The sequence below is a fragment of the Erythrolamprus reginae genome, chromosome 13, assembly GCF_031021105.1.
Source record: "Erythrolamprus reginae isolate rEryReg1 chromosome 13, rEryReg1.hap1, whole genome shotgun sequence".
NCBI lineage: Eukaryota > Metazoa > Chordata > Lepidosauria > Squamata > Dipsadidae > Erythrolamprus > Erythrolamprus reginae.
Genome location: NC_091962.1, coordinates 4,960,653 through 4,983,418, shown reverse-complemented (window position 1 = coordinate 4,983,418; position 22,766 = coordinate 4,960,653). Strand labels below are relative to the sequence as shown.

Below are 22,766 nucleotides of genomic sequence, written 5' to 3'. Positions count from 1 at the left end.
ATTCTCTCCCTCTCATCCACTCCTCTTCTTTTTTACTTACTATCCCTATATATACTACTTAATGTCTATTTTCTTCCATATGTATTGTATATTGGACAAAGAATAAATAAAATAAATAAATAAAGATGTTGGGACTTCAACTCGGGAGTTGAAGTCCACACGGCTTAAAGTTGCCACCACTGAGAAAATCTGCATTTAGGAGAATAAACAAGGGACTTTGACTCAAAATGCAACTCTTAAGGAAGACTTGATATTTTAACGGCTGCCAGTGTTGACTATGCTCCAAGAGGGAAAGATAACGAAATTCCAAGAGAAGAAGAAATAATAAATAAAATCACTGACTGTGCTGAGATGGATATGATGAGAAGGCGGTTAAAGGGACAAGACGAATCTGACTAATACAAAATTTGGTTTAAGTTCTATGAGTGGCTGGATAAAAGAATGCTATCGTAAATATTGTAACGTATCTCAGATGGTACAAAACCGTGTGAACGTTTGTAAATAGTAATTACAGTGTTCCCTCGATTTTCGCGGGTTCGAACTTCGCGGAAAGTCTATACCACGGTTTTTCCAAAATATTAATTAAAAAATACTTTGCGGGTTGTTTCCCTATACCACGGTTTTTCCCACCGGATGATGTCATATGTCATCGCCAAACTTTCGTCTGCCTTTAATAAATATTTTTTTTTAATAAACTTTAATAAATAAACATGGTGAGTAGTAATCTGAATGGTGGTTAAGGGAATGGAAAATTGCAATTTAGGGGTTTAAAGTGTTAAGGGAAGGCTTGTGATACTGTTCATAGACAAAAATAGTGTATTTACTTCCGCATCTCTACTTTGCGGAAATTCAACTTTCGCGGGCGATCTCGGAATGCATCCCCCGCGAAAAGCGAGGGAACACTGTATTGATAATCTATACTTCCCCCCCCCTTTCATTACTTCTTTTTTTTTTTACCTTTTCTTAATATGATCTACATTACAAGACTCTAATTTAAATTTCTTAGACTTCTGAAAAGTATGGAGCAGCTTGGGCTCCTTTTTTGTTGTTGTGTGTTTTTGTATGTGTCTTGGTCTTGTCTTGAAATTAAAAATCAATTTAAAAAAAGGAAGACTGATCCCTCCCCCCTGTATTGAAAGCCGAGCTCTTGCAACATTTAAGCCCACAATTCGTTGCATCCACAGTTAATCACTCTTTTTTTTTCTTTCCAGATCATCGGCCTCTACAAACAAGGACTAAAATGTCGAGGTAATATGAAGACATTTTTCACTAGTTCACCCTATCATTTTGGCAGCAACTCTCTGAATGATGTCCTCATTCAACTGTACGAATTTGAACTCTCAGAATTTCTAGCTAACTAATATGGCCTTGACGAAGAATTCTGGGAGTTGAAATGTATTAATTTCATTTATTCATTCATTTTCATTTATTAAATTTACACGCCAACCGTCTTGCTGTTGAAGCAATTTTGCATTATACTGGTAGTCCTAGATTATATTATAACAGTTTGTTTAATGACGGTTCAACGTTATAACGGCCAGTAAGGGACGTACATAAGTGCACTACTAGTGTGCCTTTCGTCCCCTGTCCAATTGTCTTTCCTTTATCTCATATATCATATATATTTTCTTCCTTTCATATATCTTCTCCTCTATTTTTACATATTATCTTTATATATATTACTTCATGTCTATTCTCTTCCATATGTATTTGGGTATTGGACAAATGAATGAATAAATAAAATAAATAAATAACGGTTGCAGGAACTGGGCACGGCTGGTCTAGTGAAGAGAAGGGCCAGGGGAGACATAAGAGCATCTTCCAATATTTGTGGGTCTGCCCCAAAGAGGAGGAAGGGGGGTCAAGCTATTTTCCAAAACACGCAAGGAATAATGGATGGAAACAGATCAAGGAGAGATTCAACCTGCAAATAAGGAGGAATTTTCTGACAGTGAGAACAATCAACCCATGGAACATAAGTTGCCTTCGGAAGTTGTGGGAACTTCATCACTGGAGGCTTTCAAGAAGAGATTGGACTGCCATTTGTCCAAAATGGTGTAGGGCCTTCTGCTTGCATGGGAAGTTGGACTAGATGACCTTCAAGGTCCCTTACAACTCTGTCAAACTATAAATCCATCTAAGGCGATCAAAGGCTTGGAGGCTAAAACATACAGGAACTGGGCCTGGCTAGTCTAGTGAAGAGAAGGATCAGGGTCTGCTTGGGTGGGGGGTTAGACTAGATGACCTCCAAGGTACCCCTCCAACACTGTTAATCTTTAAAATACAACGACACTGAAAAAAGTGACTTATGGCTGATTTTTCACAGTTATGACTGTTGCCGCATCCCCATAGTCAGGTGATCAAAATTAAAACGCAGTGCCCCAGAATCACGTGATTACCTTTTGGGACCTTCTGACAAGCAGAATCAATTGGAGAAGCCAGATTCACTTAACAACTGCGTTGCTAATTTAAGAACTGCAGTGATTCACTGAACAACTGTGGCAAAGAAGGTCCTAAAATGAGGGCAACGGTTAACAAGTAACAACGATCTCATTTAACAGCAGAAATTTCAGGCTCGGTTGTGGGTGTAAGTCTGCAATTTTACACCATACAGGTAGTTCTAGACCATAGGTCCCCAACCGCCGGTCCGCGGACCGGGACCCGGGCCGTTGGAGCTTTTCAGCCGGTCCGCGGCGCCAGGGCCCCCTCGGCCTTTCCGCATCACCAGCGGCGCTCCCCCCGCCAGCCAGCCAAGCCCCGCGCCCGCCGGAACCGGCTCCTCGCTCTCCCCCCCGCCGCCCGCCGCGTTTACAGGAGGTGGGGAGGGTTGGGCGGCCCGCCAAGGCCAGGAGGGACGCCGCTGCCCCCCCCCCCCTCCTTCCCTCTCTCCGCCCGCCGCTGCGCCTCCTTGACAACGAGAGGAAATGCCGGCAAAGGCTTTCCTCAGCGGAGGCCGGCGAAGGTGATATTGAATGTCGGGGGAGAACGGGTATTTGCACGCGCTCCCTATCTCCCTGCTAGCCCACTCGGAATATTCAAAATAAGAAAAACCTTTGCCGGCGAAGGCTTTTCTTATTTTGAATATTCCGAGTGGGCTAGCAGGGGGATAGGGAGCGCTTGCAGCCGCCCGTTCTCCCCCGACATTCAATATCACCTTCGCCGGCCCCGCCTCTCCTCCAAACCCCCTTGCTGAGAGCCCGGGGCGAAAGTGCTCTCGCAAAGGTGAGGCGGGCAGGGCGTGCGCGCGTCATCGCTGAGAAGAATGGAGAGAGAACGAGAGTGAGTGAGAGCAACAGACAGCAAGATAGAGAGAAAGTGAGAAAGAGAGAGTGAGAAAGGGGGGGGAGAGAAAGAGATAGCAAGAGAGAGAACAAGAGAGAGAAAGAGCGTGAGAAAGAAAACAAGAAAGAGTGAGAGAGAGAGAAAGCAAAAGAGACAGAAAGAAAACAAGAGAGAGAAAGTGAGAAGAAGAGAGAGAAAGAGGGGGAGAGAGAGAGAAAGAGAGAGGGGGGAGAGAGAGAAAGAGAGGGAGAGGGAGAAAGAGAGAGGGAGAGGGGGGAGAGATAGCAAGAGAGGGAGAGAGGGAAAGGGGGAGAGAGGGGGAGAGAAAGAGAGAGGGAGAGAGAGAGGAGATAAAGGAAGAGGAGAGAGAGAAAGGAAGAGAAAGAAAGAAAGAGGGATAGAAAGAGAGAGAGAGTGAGAGATGCTCAGTGAGCCTTTCTTTGAAGTTGCCTTTCTTTCTTTCTCTTTCTTTCTTTCTTTCTTGCTCTTTTTCTTTCTCTCTTTTACCTTCCCTTCCTCTATTTCTTCTTTTCTTTCTCCTTCCTACCTTCTTCCCTTACTCTCCCCTTTCATAAGTTTCCTTGCTTCCTTCCTCTGTTCCTGTCCCTTCCCCCTTTCTTTCTTTCTTTCTTTCTTTCTTTCTTTCCTTCCTTTCCTCCCTCCATTTCTTGCTTTCCTTTTCCTTCCTCCCTTCCTTCCTCCCTCATTCCCTTCTTGCACTCCTTCCTCTCTTACTCTCCCCTTTCACACCTTTCCTTGCTTCCTTTGCACCCTTCTTTTGTTCCTGTCCCTTCCCTCTTTCCTTCCTTCCTTCCCACCCTCCGTCCATTCATTCACCCATTCCTCTCTTGATCGCCCCTTTTACGGCGCCGCTGACAGCTAGCTCTCTCCCCCCCCCCCCCCCCCCCCCCCCCCCCCCCCCCCTCACCGGGCCATGGAAAACTGGTCTAGCTTAAAGCCGGTCCCTGGTGCAAAAAAGGTTGGGGACCTCTGTTCTAGACAAGTGATGGCAAACCTTTTTTGGTTTACGTGCCCAAAGAGTGTAATGTGGGTGTGATAGCATGTGTGAACGTGTCCACACCCCTTCCCTCCCCCCATGTATGCGCACCCCCCGTGCTGCTCTTGTGCATGTGCACAACCCCCCTATCCCCACGCATGCTCCAGGCCTCACTGAAGCCTGGAACATGAAAAAACAGCCAAACTGGAAGTTCAGAAAAACGGACTTCCGGTTTGCTCGTTGTGTTGATTTTTGCACTCCAGAGGCTCCAGGAAAGCTTCCTGAAGCCCCATAGTGCAAAAAACAGCCCAACGAACAAACCGGAAGTGCGTTTTCCAAACTTCCGGTTTGTCTGTTGGATGGCTATTTTTGCACTCCGGGACTTCAGGAAAGCTTCCCTGAACCCTCCGTAGTGCAAAAAACAGCACAACGGGCAAACCGGAAGTCCTTTCTGAAGCATCCGGAGGGTGAAATGGCCTTTCCCAAGGCCGAAAATTAGCTGGCCAGCACGCATATGCGTGCTGGAGCTGACATAGGCAACATCTCACATGCCCTCCAATATAGCTCTGCGTGCCACCTCTGGCACATGTGCCATAGGTTCGGCATCATGGTTCTAGACCAGTGATGGCGAACTTATGGCACGGCTGCCCCAGGTGGCATGTGGAGCTATATCTGCTGGCACTTGAACCTTTGCCCTAGCTCAGCTCCAATGTGCGTGTGTGTGCCAGCCAGCTTATTTTTGGCTTGCACAGAGGCTCTGGGAGGGCGTTTTTGGCTTCCAGAGAGCCTCCAGAGGGATATGGGAGGGCGTTTTTTACCCTCCCCTGGCTCCAAGGAAGCCTTTGGAGCCTGGGGAGGGCAAAGCACGAGCCTACTGGGCCCACCAGAAGTTGGAAAACAGGCCGTTTCCAGCCACCAGGGGGCCTCCGAGGTGGAGGGGGAAGATGTTTTCGCCCTTCCTACGTATTGAATTATGGCTGTGGGCACTCACACATCCATGATAGCATGTGCCCACGCTCTTTCAGCACTCGAGGAAAAAAAGATTCGCCATTACTGTTCTAGTGATATTCTAGCAAATATTATTTTACTGAAAGATTAGTAGACGCTTGGAACAAGCTTCCAGCAGACGTGGTTGGTAAATCCACAGTGACTGAATTGGAACATGCCTGGGATAAACATAGATCCATCCTAAGATAAAATATAGGAAATAGTATAAGGGCAGACTAGGTGGACCAGGAGGTCTTTTTCTGTTGTCAATCTTCTATGTTTCTATACTATATTATAACAGATTGTTTACTCACTGTTCAAAGTAACAACAGTTTCAGGAACTAGGCATGACTAGTCTAGTGAAAAGAAGGACCAGGAGAGACAGGACCTCATTTCCCAGAATCCCCCGGGCACCGTGCCCATTGCCAAGAATTCTGGGAGTTGAGTTCTATCCACCTGGAGTTTTTCCAGGGTTGAAACTACGGGGATGTAGGTTTGGTGTTGGTTCTCTTCAACTCCTTTTTCTTCTCCCTCCTCCCAGCTTGTGGGGTGAACTGTCACAAACAGTGCCGGGATCTCCTTTCGGTTGAGTGCCGCAAGCGCGCCAAGAGCGTCAGCCTGGATGGATCAGTACCGCTACCAGCCCGGTCCTTTAGTTTCTCGCTGCCTCGTCCCGGCCGGACTTCCCTGCGACATACAGGTATGACCAGCCACTAGAAGAGAATATGGGGAGCTCAGGCTTGAAGTGTGGGGTGCTTGATGCTTGACGGGACAAGGTTGTGGGTGGGGGAGAAGGGACAACTGAGTAGGAAACTCAGATTCAGGTGAATTGTCAAGGTGGGTGTGGCTTATTTCGTAGGTGTGGCTTAATGGTCATGTGACCGGGTGGGAGTGGCTTGCTGGCCAGGTGACCAGATGGGAGTGGCTTGAACGATCGTCATCGTTGAAGTGAACTGTTAAGTCCTCGACTTACAACCGTACCAGTGTCTCTCGCTGGGGTGACAATTTGCTTCGCGTATCCCGCACTCTCCTTCCTGGGTCGCCCCCCCACCTCAGGGTGGGTAGCTAGGCGAACGGGTGCTGCCAAAAGCATAAATGCTGCCAGCGCCGCTTCCACCCACACCTTCTGCTTGCACCTCAGGCGGGTGGTGGCCGCGTGAGGCTGGAAGGGAAGCCGGGCAGGAGAGAAGGAAGCTCGTCCGAGGCCAGGAAGGAGGAAAGAGGAAAAAAGCAAGGAGCGCAGACGCAGCAACAGCAGCAGGGAAAAAAAGGGAGAGCTGAGACGAAACCAATAATCTAGGAAGTGACAGCCGCCAATCAGCTGGAGCTGCGCATGCATCTTCATTTTCGCCGGTGGAACTGCGTTCCACTCCGTCCTGCGTGCTGCCCACACCTCGCTCCAAATTACATCCAGATTAAATCAGAGTCCCAGTCAAAATACTCCTCAAAGTTCCAATTTATTCCCGGAGCCACACCGGATCTGAGTTTCCTACTCAGTTGAAAGTTCACGTCCTTTGTACTCCCCGCCCTCAATATTGTCACGTTGCCAAACTCAGATTGTGCCAGCGTGGCAAGTCCTTCCTCAAAGGACTTTTCAGAATATGACACACTTGTTTCCCCCCTAAATGATTGTGGTATTGGGGCAGAGTTTTGTGCACACGGAAGGTGTTGTGGTTAGCTCTGGCCCAGCTCCTGCCCTAAGGACTGTGGATGTGGGGGAGACATCCACATGCTGCAGGCCTGTTTTGCCCCTGGTGGAATCTGCTGATGAAGGCTCCTCTGACCAAGAAGACATGAGTGACAGGGAGGAGGAGAGTGGGGCAGACAGCTCAGAAGGAGATCAATTATCTAGCTCCTCCTTGGATTCAGAACAAGAGTTAATGATACAGCCACGCATGCGGAGAGCGATGCATAGGCAGCAACAACTGAGAGATTATTATCAAAGAAAATGAGGCCACCTGTGGTTGGGTGGGGCTGTGGTCATTAGTGAGGCTGCTATAAATACCAGTGGGTTTGGCCATTGTGGAGGTTTATCTGATCGTTGTGTTTCATGACTGCTTTACTGACTTTGACCTTTTGTGTGCTGATTTTTCCCCGCTTTGAAACTAAACCAGAGCAAAGTGTGTTTCACTTTGTGAAAGAAGAAGGACTATGAATTGCCTCACAGCTGCAAGCTAAGTATCACAGAACTGATAAGGGACTTGTACAAATTACCAGTTTGTTTGGAGACGAGGGCTCTTTGCTATACCAAAAGAGGGCTTAGGTTAAGTGAATTTTCATTATAAAGAACATTGTTTTGAATTTTCAAACGTGTGTGTGTCTGAAATTTGTACCTGTGAATTTTTGGGAGGAGTCTACCAGAGAGCCCGACAGAACAAAAGGCGACCCCACTAACTAGCCACAGTTCACTACTATACCTAATTGAAGTCTTCCTTGAAACACACTGCAGCAGACAAAACAAACCAGCCCTCAAAGCAATAAAACAATTAGTCAAGTTTTCAAGGATCAAAGTTTGGGCAGTGTGAAAACAACACCCCTCCATCTTACTTTACACCCAGTTGTGCAACTTATGCAACTTTCTCAATCTTTTTCTGAAACCAAGACTTGTGAGACCCAGCAGCCAAGAGAAAAAGGCGTCATCAAAGCAAAAATTGGGAATTTCACAGGCGTGCTATTTATTGTTTGTCATACTTGAGCCAAGCAGATAAAATTCCACCCGGAGAGAAGAGGCCGGTGACCTTAATAAAGGAATTAAATTGGGGCGCTAGAGAGATACTTTCCTCCTTGCAAAATCGCTCTCTGTTCCTGGGCTGAATAAAATTGCTACCCACCTCAAATTGACAGCCTCCCTGGATTATTTTTATTTATAAATTGTTGTGGTTAGCTTTGGCCCAGCTCCTGCCCCAAGGAATGTGCAGGTGGACGTGGGGGAAACATCCACATGCTGCAGGCCTGTTTTGCTCCCGATGGAATCTGCCGACGAAGCCTCCTCTGACCAAGGAAGCGTGAGTGACAGGGAAGAGGGGAATTTGTCAGACAGCCCAGGAGGAGATCAATCATCTGTGTCACCCCTGGATTCTGAACAAGAATTAATGACACATGCACGCATGCGTAGATTGATGCATAGGAGACAACAACTGAAGGATTATTACAAGAGAAAATGAGGCCACCTGCGGTTGGATGGGGCTGCTGTAATTAGTGCTACAGATAAAAGTGCAGCCTAGTGTTTTAGCCTCATGGCAGTTTATCTGATTCATTGTTTCGTCAAGCTCGTGGTTTTTGTGCTGTTCAAGATTGTGTGTGGACTCTCTGGACTTAAGAATTGGACTCAATTTCCCAGTTATTGGGTGAGGAATTGGATTGCATTTCACCTGTGCCTTGTGTGTACCAGAAAATCCCTTTGACATTTAAAAAGGGAGCTGTTTCTGTTTTTCTGTTTATAAAAACTTTTGGGTTTTCATTTTATCGCGTGGTGTGTGTCTTCCTGGACTAATTTCCCTGTAATTATGGGCGGTTGAAACACGCTGGCAGAACATAAATCAGCTAGCGGTACCTGAACACACTTGTAAGTGGATTGCAAACTTCCTAACAGATAGGAAGCAGCAGGTGAAGCTAAGCAGAATCACATCAGATACCTGTACAATTAGCACAGGGGCCCCCCATAGCTGTGTGCTCTCACCACTTCTCTCTATACACCAATGACTGCATCTCAAACGATCCATCTGTTAAATTACTGAAGTTTGCAGACGATACAACAGTGGTTGGTCTTATTCGTGACAGCGATGAAACCGCATACAGATGGGAGGTTGAACCACTAGCCTCGTGGTGCGACTGGAACAATCTAGAACTGAACACACTCAAAACTGTAGAAATTGTGGTAAACCTCCCATCCTACCACCTCTCACAATACTAGACAACACAGTATCAACAGTGGAGACTTTCAAATTTCTATCATATTTCAAGACTGAAAATGGTCACCTAACATCAAAAAAGCACAACGAAGAATGTTCTTTCTGCGCCAACTCAGGAAGCTCAAACTGCCCAAGGAGCTGCTGATCCAATTCTACAGAGGAATCCTTGAGTCTGTCACCTGCACCTCTATCACTGTCTGGTTGGGTTCTGCAACCCAACAAGACCGACACAGACTTCAGAGGAGAATCAGAACTGCAAAAAAAAAACAATGGCTGCCTTCCATTGAGGACCGGTAGACTGCACGAGTCAAAATACTATTAATCTTCTCATCCTTCCCATCACCCACCTCCTCCTAATGACAGTAATTTTGTTTCTTGTATCCTTACAATTTATATTAATATTGATTGTTTCCTGATTGCTTATTTGTACCCTATGACAATCATTAAAGTGTTGTACCTCATGATTCTTGATAAATATATCTTTTATTTTATGTACACTGAGAGCATGGGCACCAAAGACAAATCTGTTGTGTGGCCAATAAAGAATCCTGTTCTGTTCTGTTCCTTCCCTCTATTCTATTCTATTCTATTCTATTCTATTCTATTCTATTCCATTCCATTCCATTATTTTCTAATTTTCTATTCCATTCTATTCTATTCTCTATTTTCTATTCTCTATTTTCTAATGTTCTATTTTCTATTTTCTATATTCTATTCTATTCTATTCCATTCCATTCTTTTCTAATTTTCTATTCTATTCTATTCTATTCTCTATTTTCTATTTTCTAATGTTCTATTTTCTATTCTATTCTATTCCATTCCATTCCATTCTTTTCTAATTTTCTATTCTATTTTCTGTTTTCTATTTTCTATTTTCTATTCTATTCTATTCCATTCCATTCCATTCCATTTATATTTTCTTCACAATTTTGGACTTGTCTGTTTCCTTTTGGCATGCAAAGCCACCTTTTCCGGTTTCTGTCCTGCGGCAGACCTCGTAATATTTTTTAACACTTGTCCTGTGGACAAAGGGAGACCACAAGCGGTTTTTCAACATCACTGTGTTGTCATGGCCTCACCCTATGAGTCAAATTAACTTCCTTCCTTGATAACGTACCAGCAAATTTCCTGACAGCTGTTTCCTTCAGACCATTTTTTTTTCTTAACCTCAGGAACTTTAAGAGGGACGGAGCAGTAGTGGGTTGCTACCAGAATGCTAAAGGATGCCGCACGAGTAGCAAAGGCTGAGCTGTGCGCGCAGCTTTGCTTCTCCTGTGTGAACGTGTGCACATCCCACCCGTTGCGTGTATGAGTTTTAGAAAGTTGTGCAAACTCATCCAGGCATGGTTAATGTGTGTTTTTGTCTTCTTGGGTTAATTCAATGTGGATTGAAACATTGGTCTTGTTGTACATACTCTTGATCAGTTGGAGGATGATGAAGATATTGAGGACTCAGATTCAGATAGTGTTTATGAAGTAGTGGGGGGCCCGGGGTTACAGGTAGTAGAACAGGTGGGAGGCCAGCCACAGGATGGGGCTATGAGTTCAGGATCTAGCGAGGAAGAATCAGACGCTCGCTGGGTTAATCCTAAATTCAGAAGGATTCAGAAACGTAGAGAGCAAAGGTCTGGAAGAAGATATTAAGGAGAGGAATGGGTTAAATATTGTAGTGAGGTAACTGGCACGTCAGGGGGCTAGTGGAGAAGAAGGGTGGAGTTTCAACATTGCCGTAAAGAAATATGGAGGGGTGTTTTCGCCACGCTAAAGTAAGCCGAAGTATTTTGTGTTGTATTTAGTCAGAGTGGTTATTTTTTATAGCTATGTAGTTAGAAAATAAATCTTCTCTAAGTTAAGCAGGAAAAAGAATGTGAGGAATGCGGCTAGAAGAGAGATAACGGACCGATTGATGTCGGAAATGTGTTGAAGTACAAGAGAGCAGAGAAATAAATGGAATTGCTTTATTCATGAAATGATGCATTTATTTGTAATTACTAAACTTCTACCAAAAACCAGAACAGGTCTAGACCACTGATTTTCAACTTTTTTTGAGCCACGGCACAGTTTTTACATTTACAAAGTCCTGGGGCACACCACCAACCGAAATGACACAAAATGATACTAACACAGTACATATTATACATATAGTTCATAATACAGTGGTCCCTCAAGATACGAACCCCTCGTCTTACGAACAACTCAAGATACGAACCCAGGGTTCAGAAAAAATTTGCCTCTTCTTACGAACTTTTTTTGTGTTACGAATGCCAAACCCAACTTCCGGGTTCGGCGTTCGGGAGGCTGCTGGGAAGCCTCCCGGCTGTTTTAAAAGGTGACAGCCGGGCGGCGGGGCTTCCCAGCAGCCTCCGAAAGCCGAATGCGGAAGTTCGGGTTTGGCGTTCGGCTTCGGGAGGCTGCTGGAAAGCCGCCCGGCTGTTTTAAAAGGCGACAGCCGGGCTGGGGGGCTTCCCAGCAACCTCCCGAACCCCGAACTTTTGCCGAACTTCCGGGTTTGGGGTTCGGGAGGTTGCTGGGAAGCCCCCAGCCCGGCTGTCACCTTTTAAAACAGCCTGGGGGCTTCTCGGCGGCCTCCCAAACGCCGAACCCGGAAGTTCGGGTTTGGCGTTCGGCGTTTGGGAGGTCGCTGAGAAGCCCCCAGGCTGTTTTAAAAGGTGACAGCCGGGCGGCAGCGTTTTTTTTGCGGGGGGGGGGGGGTTGGTTGCACGGATTAATTGACTTTACATTGTTTCCTATGGGAAACAATGTTTCGTCTTACGAACCTTTCGTCTTACGAACCTCCCCCTGGAACCAATTAGTCGCCGCGGCCACACAATGATAAGTGTGCGGCAGCCCGAGTGGGGACCTTCCTGGGTGTGGATGAGAGGCGGCCTGCTATTGGCTCATTGCTAGTGGTCAGGATGAAACCTAGAAGGTGATTGGTCAGTGAGCGTTCCCTGTGCCTCCACTCTTCCTGTCGCTGATAGATGGAGGGATTGTGAGGGGAATGTTTATGTTTGGATGGAGGTGGTTGGCGGCGGGCCAGATAAATGGCCTCTGCAGGCCGTATCCGGCATGCGGGTCATAGTTTGGGGACCCATGTTTAATATTCCCAAAGCACACCTGACCATGTCTCATGAGCGCAGCGTACTGGTTGAAAAACACTGGTCTAGACAAATGGGTTAATTCAGGATCCAGATAATGGTAATTGAATCAAGTCAAATCAAACTCTTTTGGTTGTTGAGCAATACAACATTACTGTCGGCTTAACAATCTGATTAGAACAAAAGAGCCAGAGAGCTTTTACGCAAATACTATAACTCTAAAAGAACATTTGTTAGTATCGATGCGATCACCCTGTAATTCCCATTTACATCTACCCTTTTTTCCTGGCTGCAAATGGGTAGTTAGACAAAAGCCACAAACCCAGGGGAAAAAAAGAAGACTTTAATCAAAAATGTCTCTGTTTGTGAAGCTATTGTGATTGCTGTTGTGAGAAACCATAAAAACCAAACCAATACATAACCAATCAGGATGGGCTGCTGCACAAGGCCCCAAGCCATTGTGTCACCAACCCAGATAAAACTAACCATGATTAGCTGTGTCAGCTGCAGAAAGTCAAGAAGAAGCAATACGCAACAATATCGCCAAAAAGGCTTCTAGAGTTGTTAACCTGATCCTACGCAGCTTCTGCTCTGGCAGTCTCACACTACTCACCAGAGCCTACAAAACGTTTGCCAGACCCATCCTTGAATACAGTTCATCTGTCTGGAACCCATACCACATCTCGGACATCAACATCCTTGATAATGTCCAAAGATACTTCACCAGAAGAGCCCTTCACTCCTCCACTCGAAACAGAAGACCCTACGAAAGCAGACTATCAATCCTTGGTCTTGAAAGCTTAGAACTACGACGCCTAAAACACGATCTAAGTACAGTATTGCCCACAAGATCATATGCTGCAACGTTCTACCTGTCAATGACTACTTCAGCTTCAATTGCAACAACACAAGAGCACACAACAGATTCAAACTTAATATTAGCCGCTCCAGTGTGTAAAAAATTGACTTCAGCAACCGAGTTGTCGAAGCATGGAACTTATTACCTGACTCAGTAGTGTCAACCCCTAACAACCAACATTTTTCCCTTAGACTATCTACAATTGACCTCTCCAATTGACCTTAGAGGTCAGTAAGGGGCGTGCATAAGTGCACCAGTGTGCCTTCCAATTGTCTCTCCTTATCTCATTTATCTTTTCTTCCTTTCAAATTTGTTCACCTATACTTTTATATCTTTTCTTCTATTCATTTCTTTAGTTATATTACTACATGTCTATTCTCTTCAATGTGTATTATGTATTGGACTAAATAAATAAGTAAATAAAATAAATAAATAAATAAATAAATAAAAGCAAGATCGCCAGGCGAGTAATATCCTTTGAGGCTTCAATTGCAGTGAAACAGCACCCCCTGCTGTTCAAAAGAAGGTGGGGCAGAGAAAATCTCCACCTCTGCTTTGTATACACGTGTTTCTCAGCATTGGAGACTTCCAGCCATGTGGATTTCAACTCCCAGAATTCCCCAGCAAGCATACACGCAGTCCTCTAGTTACAACGGTTCCTTTAATGACCATTCAAAATGACAATATCTCTGGGAGAAAAAGTATCTTATGATCGATTTTAATGCATCCCCACGGACAGGTGATCAAAATTCAGACATTTGATAACTAACTCATATTTATGATGGATTCAGCATCCCAGGGTGACATGGTCCTGTTTTGCGACCTTTCTGATAAGTCAGTGAGAAAGCCAGGTTCACCTTACAGCTGGTGTTACTAACTTATTGTCGAGCCGCTGTTATGAGTTTTAATTAAGTTTTTAGATTTCTTGACTTCTATATTATTGTTATTTGTAATTCTACATGGTAATTTTATATTGTTGTAAGCTGCCCTGATTCGTTCAGGATTGGGCGGCACAGAAGTCAAATTAGAATAAATAAAAATAAATAAAATTATTAACTGCAGTGATTCACTTGACTGTGGCTACAAAAGCTCGTAAAATGGTGCAAAACCCAGCGAAACAACTTAGTAACGCAATTGAGGACAATTGTAGTCATAAGTTGAGGACTAGCTGATTTTCAAGTCCCCAGAATTAAATTAATAAATGACTTAATGAATTGAATCATTAAATTAATGAAAATTCAGCTGCTGTGACCTAGAGGTGGCGCTCTTGCGCCACAATCAGGAGGCTGTGAGTTCAATCCTAGGTATAGGCAGATGTAGGGTCTCCTGCTTGGGCAGGGGGTTGGACTAGATGACCTCTAAGGTCCCTTCCAGTGGTGGGTTCCACTGGCCTGCATAACAGTGCGCTGTGAGCACACCCAAATCTCTCACATTTTGCTTGTGTGAGATTTTGCTTCTGCGCATGTGCAGGAAGTAATAAAAGCCCAAAAATTCAAAAAAAGAGATGGTGCTGCCCACCAGACCAGTAAAGACGGTATCAGAGTGGTTGTGCGCAAATTACACAATCTGGCAGCCGCTACCGGAATGGAGCTCCGGGGCGTGCCAGTAGCAACCCACACCTGGTCCCTTCCAATTCTGTTAATCTGTAAATCTCCCCTACAACATGCTTTAAGATGGGTGGACTTCAACTCCCAGCATTCCCCAGCCAGATATCCGGACTTCACTTCCTATGTCCTCTGTGGAATTCTGGGAGTTGAAGTCCACCCATCTTAAAGTTGCCAAGATTTGAGAAAGCTTGCCCTCCCACTTTCTCATTCGGTCCAATGAGGTTGCTTCTCTTTGCACGTGAGACAATTGTGGGGAATTGTCACAGGTGGATTGTGTTGCCAATCATCATCATCCCAGGCTATGCTCCCCTCACTTACTGATCGAGGAAGAATGTTCTCTCAACACAATCATTGCCAAATAGAAGTTAGCTGAGGCAGGCCAACCTGGCTAGAATTAATGCGCTTATACAGGGGTCGGCAAAGTTGGCTCTTCTATGACTTATAGACTTCAACTCCCAGAATTCCTGAGCTAATCACACTAGCTCAGGAATTCTGGGAGTTGAAGTCCACATGTCATAGAAGAGCCAACTTACCCTACCCCTGCGAGAATTGAGGGATATTTAGCTTGGATTTAGAGATGTTTCTTTAAGAGATTGCATTGGGGGGAATGTAGTCGGAGATTGCACTTTGAGTAATGTAGTCCCTTACATGTGACCACATTTGTGTATTCTTTTTGGCCATCAAGCCTGGCTGCTGTGTAATTGTACAAGCACACCAGTGGGCATTTAAAGTCTTTAACAAAGGACCATGTAGCAATGGGAAGTTGGGGAGAAATGAATCTCTTTTCACTTGTGTGTAATGGGACAGATTATGGACACGTTGTAAGCCGCCCTGAGTCTAAGGAGAAGGGCAGCATAAAAATTGAATAAATAAATACATACATACATACATACATACATACATACATACATACATACATACAGTCTGAGGAATTTCATATCTCAGTAAGTGATATGAAAATACCAGACAATAAATGTAATCTGCACAATTTACCAATTTTGCGTGGAGTTTATCTGACTGAGAAAAGCATTTAAAAACAGTGGTTCTCAACCTGGACATTGGGACCCCTTTGGGGGGGGGTGTTAAATGACCATTTAACAGGGGTCAAAGTCAAATTTCCCATGGTGTTAGGAACTAAAGCTTCTATTCTGGCACCTTGGAACATATTTTTGCAATCCAACCAATCAGGAATTGCAGTGGAGCGTCCCTCCGACCTTCCTGCCAATCAGCTTAAAGCTCTGTTGGGAGAATTGGCGTTAGACTTATGGTTGGGGGCCACCACAACATGAATAGAATAGAATAGAATAGAATTTTATTGGCCAAGTGTGATTGGACACACAAGGAATTTGTCTTGGTGCATATACTCTCAGCGTACATAAAATAAAATATACATTTGTCAAGAATCATGTGGTACGACACTTAATGATTGTCATAGGGGTCAAATAAGCAATGAAGAAGCAATATTAATAAAAATCTTAGGATATAAGCAACAAATTACAGTCATACAGTCAACATGGGAGGAAATGGGTGACAGGAATGATGAGAAAAACTAGTAGAATAGAAGTGCAGATTTAGTAGAAAGTTTGACACTGTTGAGGGAATTATTTGTTTAGTAGAGTGATGGCGTTCGGGAAAAAACTGTTCTTGTGTCTAGTTGTCTTGGTGTGCAGTGCTCTGTAGCGACGTTTTGAGGGTAGGAGTTGAAACAGTTTGTGTCCAGGATGTGAGGGGTCAGTAAATATTTTCCCCGCCATCTGTATTAAGGGATTTGCGGCATTAAAAAGGTTGAGAACCACTGCTTGGACCAGGACAGTTAATCTTGGTTTGTTTGTTTGTTTGTTTGTTTGTTTGTTTGTTTATTTATTTATTTATTTATTTATTATTTACATTTGTATGCCGCCCCTCTCCGCGGACTCGGGGCAGCTCACAGCAAAATATAACAAATCGTAACAAATCCAAATAAATTTAAAATATTTAAAAAAGTTTAAAAAGAACCCCATTTACTAACAAGCACACACACAAACATACCATGCATAAATTGTACATGCCCGGGGGAGGTGTTTCAGTTCCCCCATGCCTGACGACAAAGGTGGGTTTTAAGGAGTTTACGGAAGGCAGGGTGTGTAGGGGCAGTTCTAATCTCTGCGGGGAGTTGGTTCCAGAGAGTCGGGGCCGCCACAGAGAAGGCTCTACCCCTGGGGCCCGCCAACCGACATTGTTTAGATGACGGGACCCGGAGAAGGCCCACTCTGTGGGACCTAATCGGTTGCTGGGATTCGTGCGGCAGAAGGCGGTCTCGGAGATATTCTGGTCCAGTGCCATGAAGGGCATAGTTCTACAGCTTGGCTTCATTCAAGGGCAGCAAATGGATTATAACTAGAAATCAGGTTAAATGTGCTATGTGAATGCTGTGTTGGAAGGGTGAGGGAGGAAGGGAAGAAAAAGTCTCCTTCTGTTCTGCATTTTAACTTACCCCAGATCTGTCTTTATTTCAGAAATCCAGGAGGAAGACGTACAGGCTGTGGAAGATGGGGTTTTTGATGAGAAGCTATGAGCCCGGATCCACTCAGCAGGCAGCCTGGAAGCAAACATGAGGTTAGGGGTGAAAACAATTCCTGGGTTCTCCCCTCTTCTGTCTTAGGCATTTTCTCAAGGTACAGGTCACAACTGAGCCCAACATTTCCGCTGCTAAGCGAGGTGGCTCTTAAGTGAGTTTTGTCCCGTTTCACCCACTACCTTCCCACAGTTGCTAAGTGAACTGCTGCAGTTGTTAGGTTAGGAATCTGGTTGTTAAATGAAGCTGACTTCCCCATAGAGCAGTGTTTCCCAACCTTGGCCGCTTGAAGATATTTGGACTTCAATTCCCAGAATTCCCCAGCCAGCGAATGCTGGCTGGGGAATTCTGGGAGTTGAAGTCCAAATATCTTCAAGTGGCCAAGGTTGGGAAACACTGCCATAGAGAATATTGATCAAAGAAACATAGAAACATAGAAGATTGACAGCAGAAAAAGACCTCACGGTCCATCTAATCTGCCCTTATACTTTTTCCTGTATTTTATCTTAGGATGGATCTATGTTTATCCCAGTCATGTTTAAATTCAGTTACTGTGGATTTACCAGCCACTTCTGCTGGAAGTTTGTTCCAAGCATCTACTACTCTTTGGGCCAAATAATATTTTCTCACCTTGCTTCTGATCTTTCCCCCAACTAACCTCAGATTTTGCCCCCTGGTTCTTGGGTTCACTTTCCTATGAAAAACACTTCCCTCCTGAACCTTATTTAACCCTTTAACATATTTAAATGTTTCGATCATGTCCCCCCCCCCTTTCCCTTCTGTCCACCAGACTATACAGATTGAGAGAGTAATAATGAAAGAGCTTGCAAGTGGGTAAGAGCTGGGAACATAGTTAGCACCTCGTTAGGGCTAGAAAACATATTCTTCAAAGCAACTAGCAATGAAAAAAAAAGCCTGCAAAGACTTAAGGGCTGAAAAAAACATTCTTCGGAGAGAGTAACAACGAAAAAGCCTGCAAGCTGGGAAGATCATTAGCACCTAGTTAGGGCTGGGGAAAAAAAGCTACATTCAGCGTATAAGACGCACCCAAAATTTCAGTCTCTTTTAGGGAGGAAAAAGGTGCGTCTTATAGTCCAAAACCTATATACGGCAATATATAAGTAATATATAAACTGAATACAGTAATCCCTCGCTACTTCACGGTTCATCTTTTGCGGATTCGCTACTTCATGGGTTTTCAAAGGGGGCTTAAATCCATTAAATCCATTGAAAATTTCAAATCCATTAAAAATTCATAAAATTTTTCTACAGTACTACTATACTCTACTAAAGAAACTGGTAGGATATCACATGTAGTTCCAGCTGAGAAGCATTACAGAATGACTGTTTTATGCAAAGGGTGGGTTTTAAAAGTCCAAATACTCATTATTGTATTATTATTATAGTATTATTATTATTATAGGATTATTATTATTATTATTATTATTATTATTATTATTATTACTATTACTATTACTATTATTACTGTATTCTGAGAGCATATGCACCAAGACAAATTCCTTGTGTGTCCAATCACACTTGGCCAATAAAATTCCATTCTATTCTATTCCATTCCATTCCATTCTATTCTATTCTATTCTAAATGCATAAAAATATCTTTCCTCTATTTCATGGAAATTCGTTTTTCACGGGTGGTCTTGGAACGCATCCCCTGCGAAAAATGATGTGAGAATTCTGTTATATAGCATACACATTGTCATCGTTATACCTTCAACTTAACTTCTTATTGTGGTTTGTCTTCGCAGAAACACCTCATCCGTCTCAGTGACCACAGCCGGTCTGCCAATGAATCCTCGACTCTTCTGCGTCCCCCACTGAATTAAGTGGGGTGTGTCCTTCCGGGGATGGGGCCTCTCCATTTTGAAAGCACTTTGGCAAAGGAAGTCAGGAGAGGTTTCTGCCCCACCCCGAGGGCCTTTTAGAAACGTGTGTATATTTGTACCAAGAACTGGATTCAAAGATGTAATAATAATTGGAATAAATTTGACACCTGCTCAATTTTTCCGTTCCTTCTTAAATTTGGGTTTGTGTTCTCCTACTTTAGTAGGCTTTTTGGGCAAAGGGAAGTTTTCGCTCCTGAAAATAAAATAAAAATGCATTCAGCGTCGTAGATTCAAACCGTAGGAAAGGACAACAGAGATCATCTATTCCAACCCCGTCTCAGTGCAGAAACCACTACAAGCAGTAATGGGCTGCTTGTAGGGGGGGGCAGTGGGGGTAGTAAGTTTATGCACTATTTATTGAATACATTTTTTGGGGGGAGTAAATTTTTTTATTGTCTCCACCATAAAATAAAACAATATATAGTTATAAACACAACAACAATGCTTAAAATCAACCAGGTATAAACTTGTCTTATTACTAACTCAATGGAGTGAGTATTATTGAATACTTAATAGTTTTTTATTGTCCTTCCTTCTCTAGTACCTTAGTATGATCCTTAATTATTTTTAAAATAGGAAATAATGAAATACAGTGATCCCCCGATCATTGCGAGGGTTCCGTTCCAGGACCCCCCGCAACGAGCGGGTTTTCGCGAAGTAGCGCTGCGGAAGTAAAAACACCATCTGCGCATGCGCAGATGGTGTTTTTACTTCCCAGCAGCGAGGAGCCGAAGATTGGGGTTTCCCCGCCGCCCACGCGAACTCCTCGCTGCTGCCGCGCCCGCTGCTCGCCCGCCATGAAAGGGAAAGCCCCCCCAGGCCGGCTCCGATCCCCCCAGGCCGGCTCCGATCGTTTTAAAACAGGCGCGCTGTTTCTCCGCTGACTCCTGGCGAACTTCCCCGCTTTAGGAGTCAGCGGAGAAACGGCGCGCCTGTTTTAAAAGATCGGAGCCGGCCTGGGGGGGCTTTCCAGCAACCCACGAGCCCGGGTTGGGGGCTCGTGGGTTGCTGGAAAGCCCCCCCCCAGGCCGACTCCGATCTTTTAAAACAGGCGCGCCGTTTCTCCGCTGACTCCTGGCGAACTTCCCCGCTTTAGGAGTCAGGAGAAGACCCAGGGAAGCCGCCCAGCAGCTGATTTGCCCGGCGCCATCTACGCATGCGTGCCCATAGAAAAAAGGGCACGCATGCGCAGATGGTGTTTTGACTTCCGGGTTGAAAAATCGCAAATTAGCCTGTTCGCAATGGTCGGGGACGCAATAACCGGGGAATCACTGTAGTATGTTTTAACCTATAAACGCTTCATTCATTTTAATCATTATCTAGAACTGAACTTTTATAGCAGTGAAAGAAAATCGAGCTACTTGCCTAATCTGTTATCATACTGAACCTTGTCGGTTCAGTACAAAACCTTAAGATGTTACTATGCTTCTCAACAGATAGTCTACAGTTTGTACCATTGGTGGCTATTCAAATAATGTGATTTAGTCAACTGAAAAAAGAGTCCAAGCACCTATTTGAAAACTTATCTTGGTTGGTAAGCTACTCCCACCCAGTCACATGACCTTTAAGCCACCCCGGTCACATGATTGTCAAGCCACTCCCACTTGATCACATGGCTGGCAAGCCACTCCTACCTGATCACATAACCATCAAGCCACGCCCACACAAGCCACACCCACATTGTGGTTGTAAAAATTTTGGCAGCCCATCACTGACTACAAGTAATGTATTTTGCAAAAGAAGGGTTGCATTAGGGGATTGCCCCTGTCTAGTCATGAGGCTGGAGGTCTTTGACCCTTGATTACTGAAAACATAAGTCTGAAAATTCTATTTTTGTTCCAAAGTGTTTTAAAAATGTCCGTTGTTCTTGAGGTCAGAGAACGGCATCATGCTAACCTAGGCAAATCTTTACCAGGGATTCCGCCAGCACGGGGTCACAATTTAACCACCCGTTTCCCCCATCCTGTAATGAATATGGAAAATTAATTTAGGAATTACCTGACTCCCACTATAAACTCATCCAGTCACTAGCTGAGTTCAGTCTCCAGAGCACATAAACAAACCCTGTAACTGGGTCAAGGAATTTGGGAATCACTGACTCCCTACATTAGTTAGTTCCTGGAGCAAACACTAGTATCTCTCAACCATAGACATTTTTTAAGATGAATGGACTTCAACGCCCACATTTCTGTAGCCAGCATTGTCAGGATAGAGATTTCTGAGAGTTGAAGTCCACCCATCTTAAAATAAGCTGGCTATGGGATTCTGGGAGTGGAAGTCCACCCATCTTAAAGCAAGCTGGCTAGGGGATTCTGGGAGTGGAAGTCCACCCATCTTAAAGCAAGCTGGCTAGGGGATTCTGGGAGTGGAAGTCCACCCATCTTAAAGCAAGCTGGCTAGGGGATTCTGGGAGTGGAAGTCCACCCATCTTAAAACAAGCTGGCTAGGGATTCTGGGAGTTGAAGCCCACCCATCTTAAAGCAAGCTGGCTAGGGGATTCTGGGAGTGGAAGTCCACCCATCTTAAAGCAAGCTGGCCAGGGGATTCTGGGAGTTGAAGTCCACCCATCTTAAAGCAAGCTGGCCAGGGGATTCTGGGAGTTGAAGTCCACCCATCTTAAAGCAAGCTGGCTAGGGGATTCTGGGAGTGGAAGTCCACCCATCTTAAAGCAAGCTGGCCAGGGGATTCTGGGAGTTGAAGTCCACCCATCTTAAAGCAAGCTGGCTAGGGGATTCTGGGAGTTGAAGTCCACCCATCTTAAAGCAAGTTGGATAGGGGATTTTGGGAGTTGAAGTCCACCCATCTTAAAGCAAGCAGGCCACTAAAGCTGACTGCTAGATCTGCAGGTTAGTGGTTCAAATCTCATAATCGGCTCAAGGTTGACTCAGCCTTCCATCCGTCCAAGGTGGGTAAAATGAGGACCCGGATTGTGGGGGCAATAGGATGGCTCTGTTAAAAATTGCTATTGCTAACCTGTTGTAAGCCGCCCTGAGTCTAAGGAGAAGGGCGGCATAATCAAATAAATAAATAAATAAATAAATAAATGTATGTATGTATGTATGTATGTATGTATGTATGTATGTATGTGACCCTGGGACACCGCAACCCATCATAAATCTGAATCAGTTGCCAAGGGTCTGAATTTGGGTCATGGGGCCAACAATCGTAAGCGTGAAAAACGGACATAAGTTACATTTTTTTCAGTGATGTTGTAAATTGGCGCGGTCAGTAAACCAATGGTTGTAAGTCAAGGACTTCCAGTGGATTATTCCCTCATCCTGTAATTTTGCTCAGGTTTAACCGAGGCAGCCAAAATGGGAGGATGGAATAGAAAATTAAGCCAGCATTGATTTCCCTTCTGCAAATTGACAGATATGCTTCCTAATCGCTATTCCTCATGTCAATACCGGCGTTCGCACCGTCCGCTGCTCCTGGCAACGCTCTTGAGCGACCAAATTTCTCCTTTTTGCTCCCTCTTCAATCTTGCCACAGCCAAGAGACAGGAGAAAGGTCTCTGTTTATGCCCAGAAGACACACACACACCTTGGCGCCAGTATCGGTTCTGTC

At 44.7% G+C, this 22,766-nt stretch overlaps 1 protein-coding gene across 2 annotated transcripts in view; it reads left to right on the top strand.

Moving 5' to 3' along the window:
* The window catches only part of RASGRP2 (RAS guanyl releasing protein 2), a 99,631-nt gene extending 80,317 nt beyond the window's left edge, over positions 1–19,314 (top strand). For both annotated transcript variants that reach the window (XM_070766493.1, XM_070766494.1), the window contains 4 exons: positions 1,212–1,248; positions 5,808–5,966; positions 17,237–17,336; positions 19,062–19,314. In XM_070766493.1, the coding sequence (XP_070622594.1) occupies positions 1,212–1,248; positions 5,808–5,966; positions 17,237–17,295 (255 nt within the window). In that variant the 3' untranslated portion in view covers positions 17,296–17,336; positions 19,062–19,314. The remainder of the gene's footprint in view (positions 1–1,211; positions 1,249–5,807; positions 5,967–17,236; positions 17,337–19,061) is intronic.
* Positions 19,315–22,766: the final 3,452 nt, after the last annotated feature.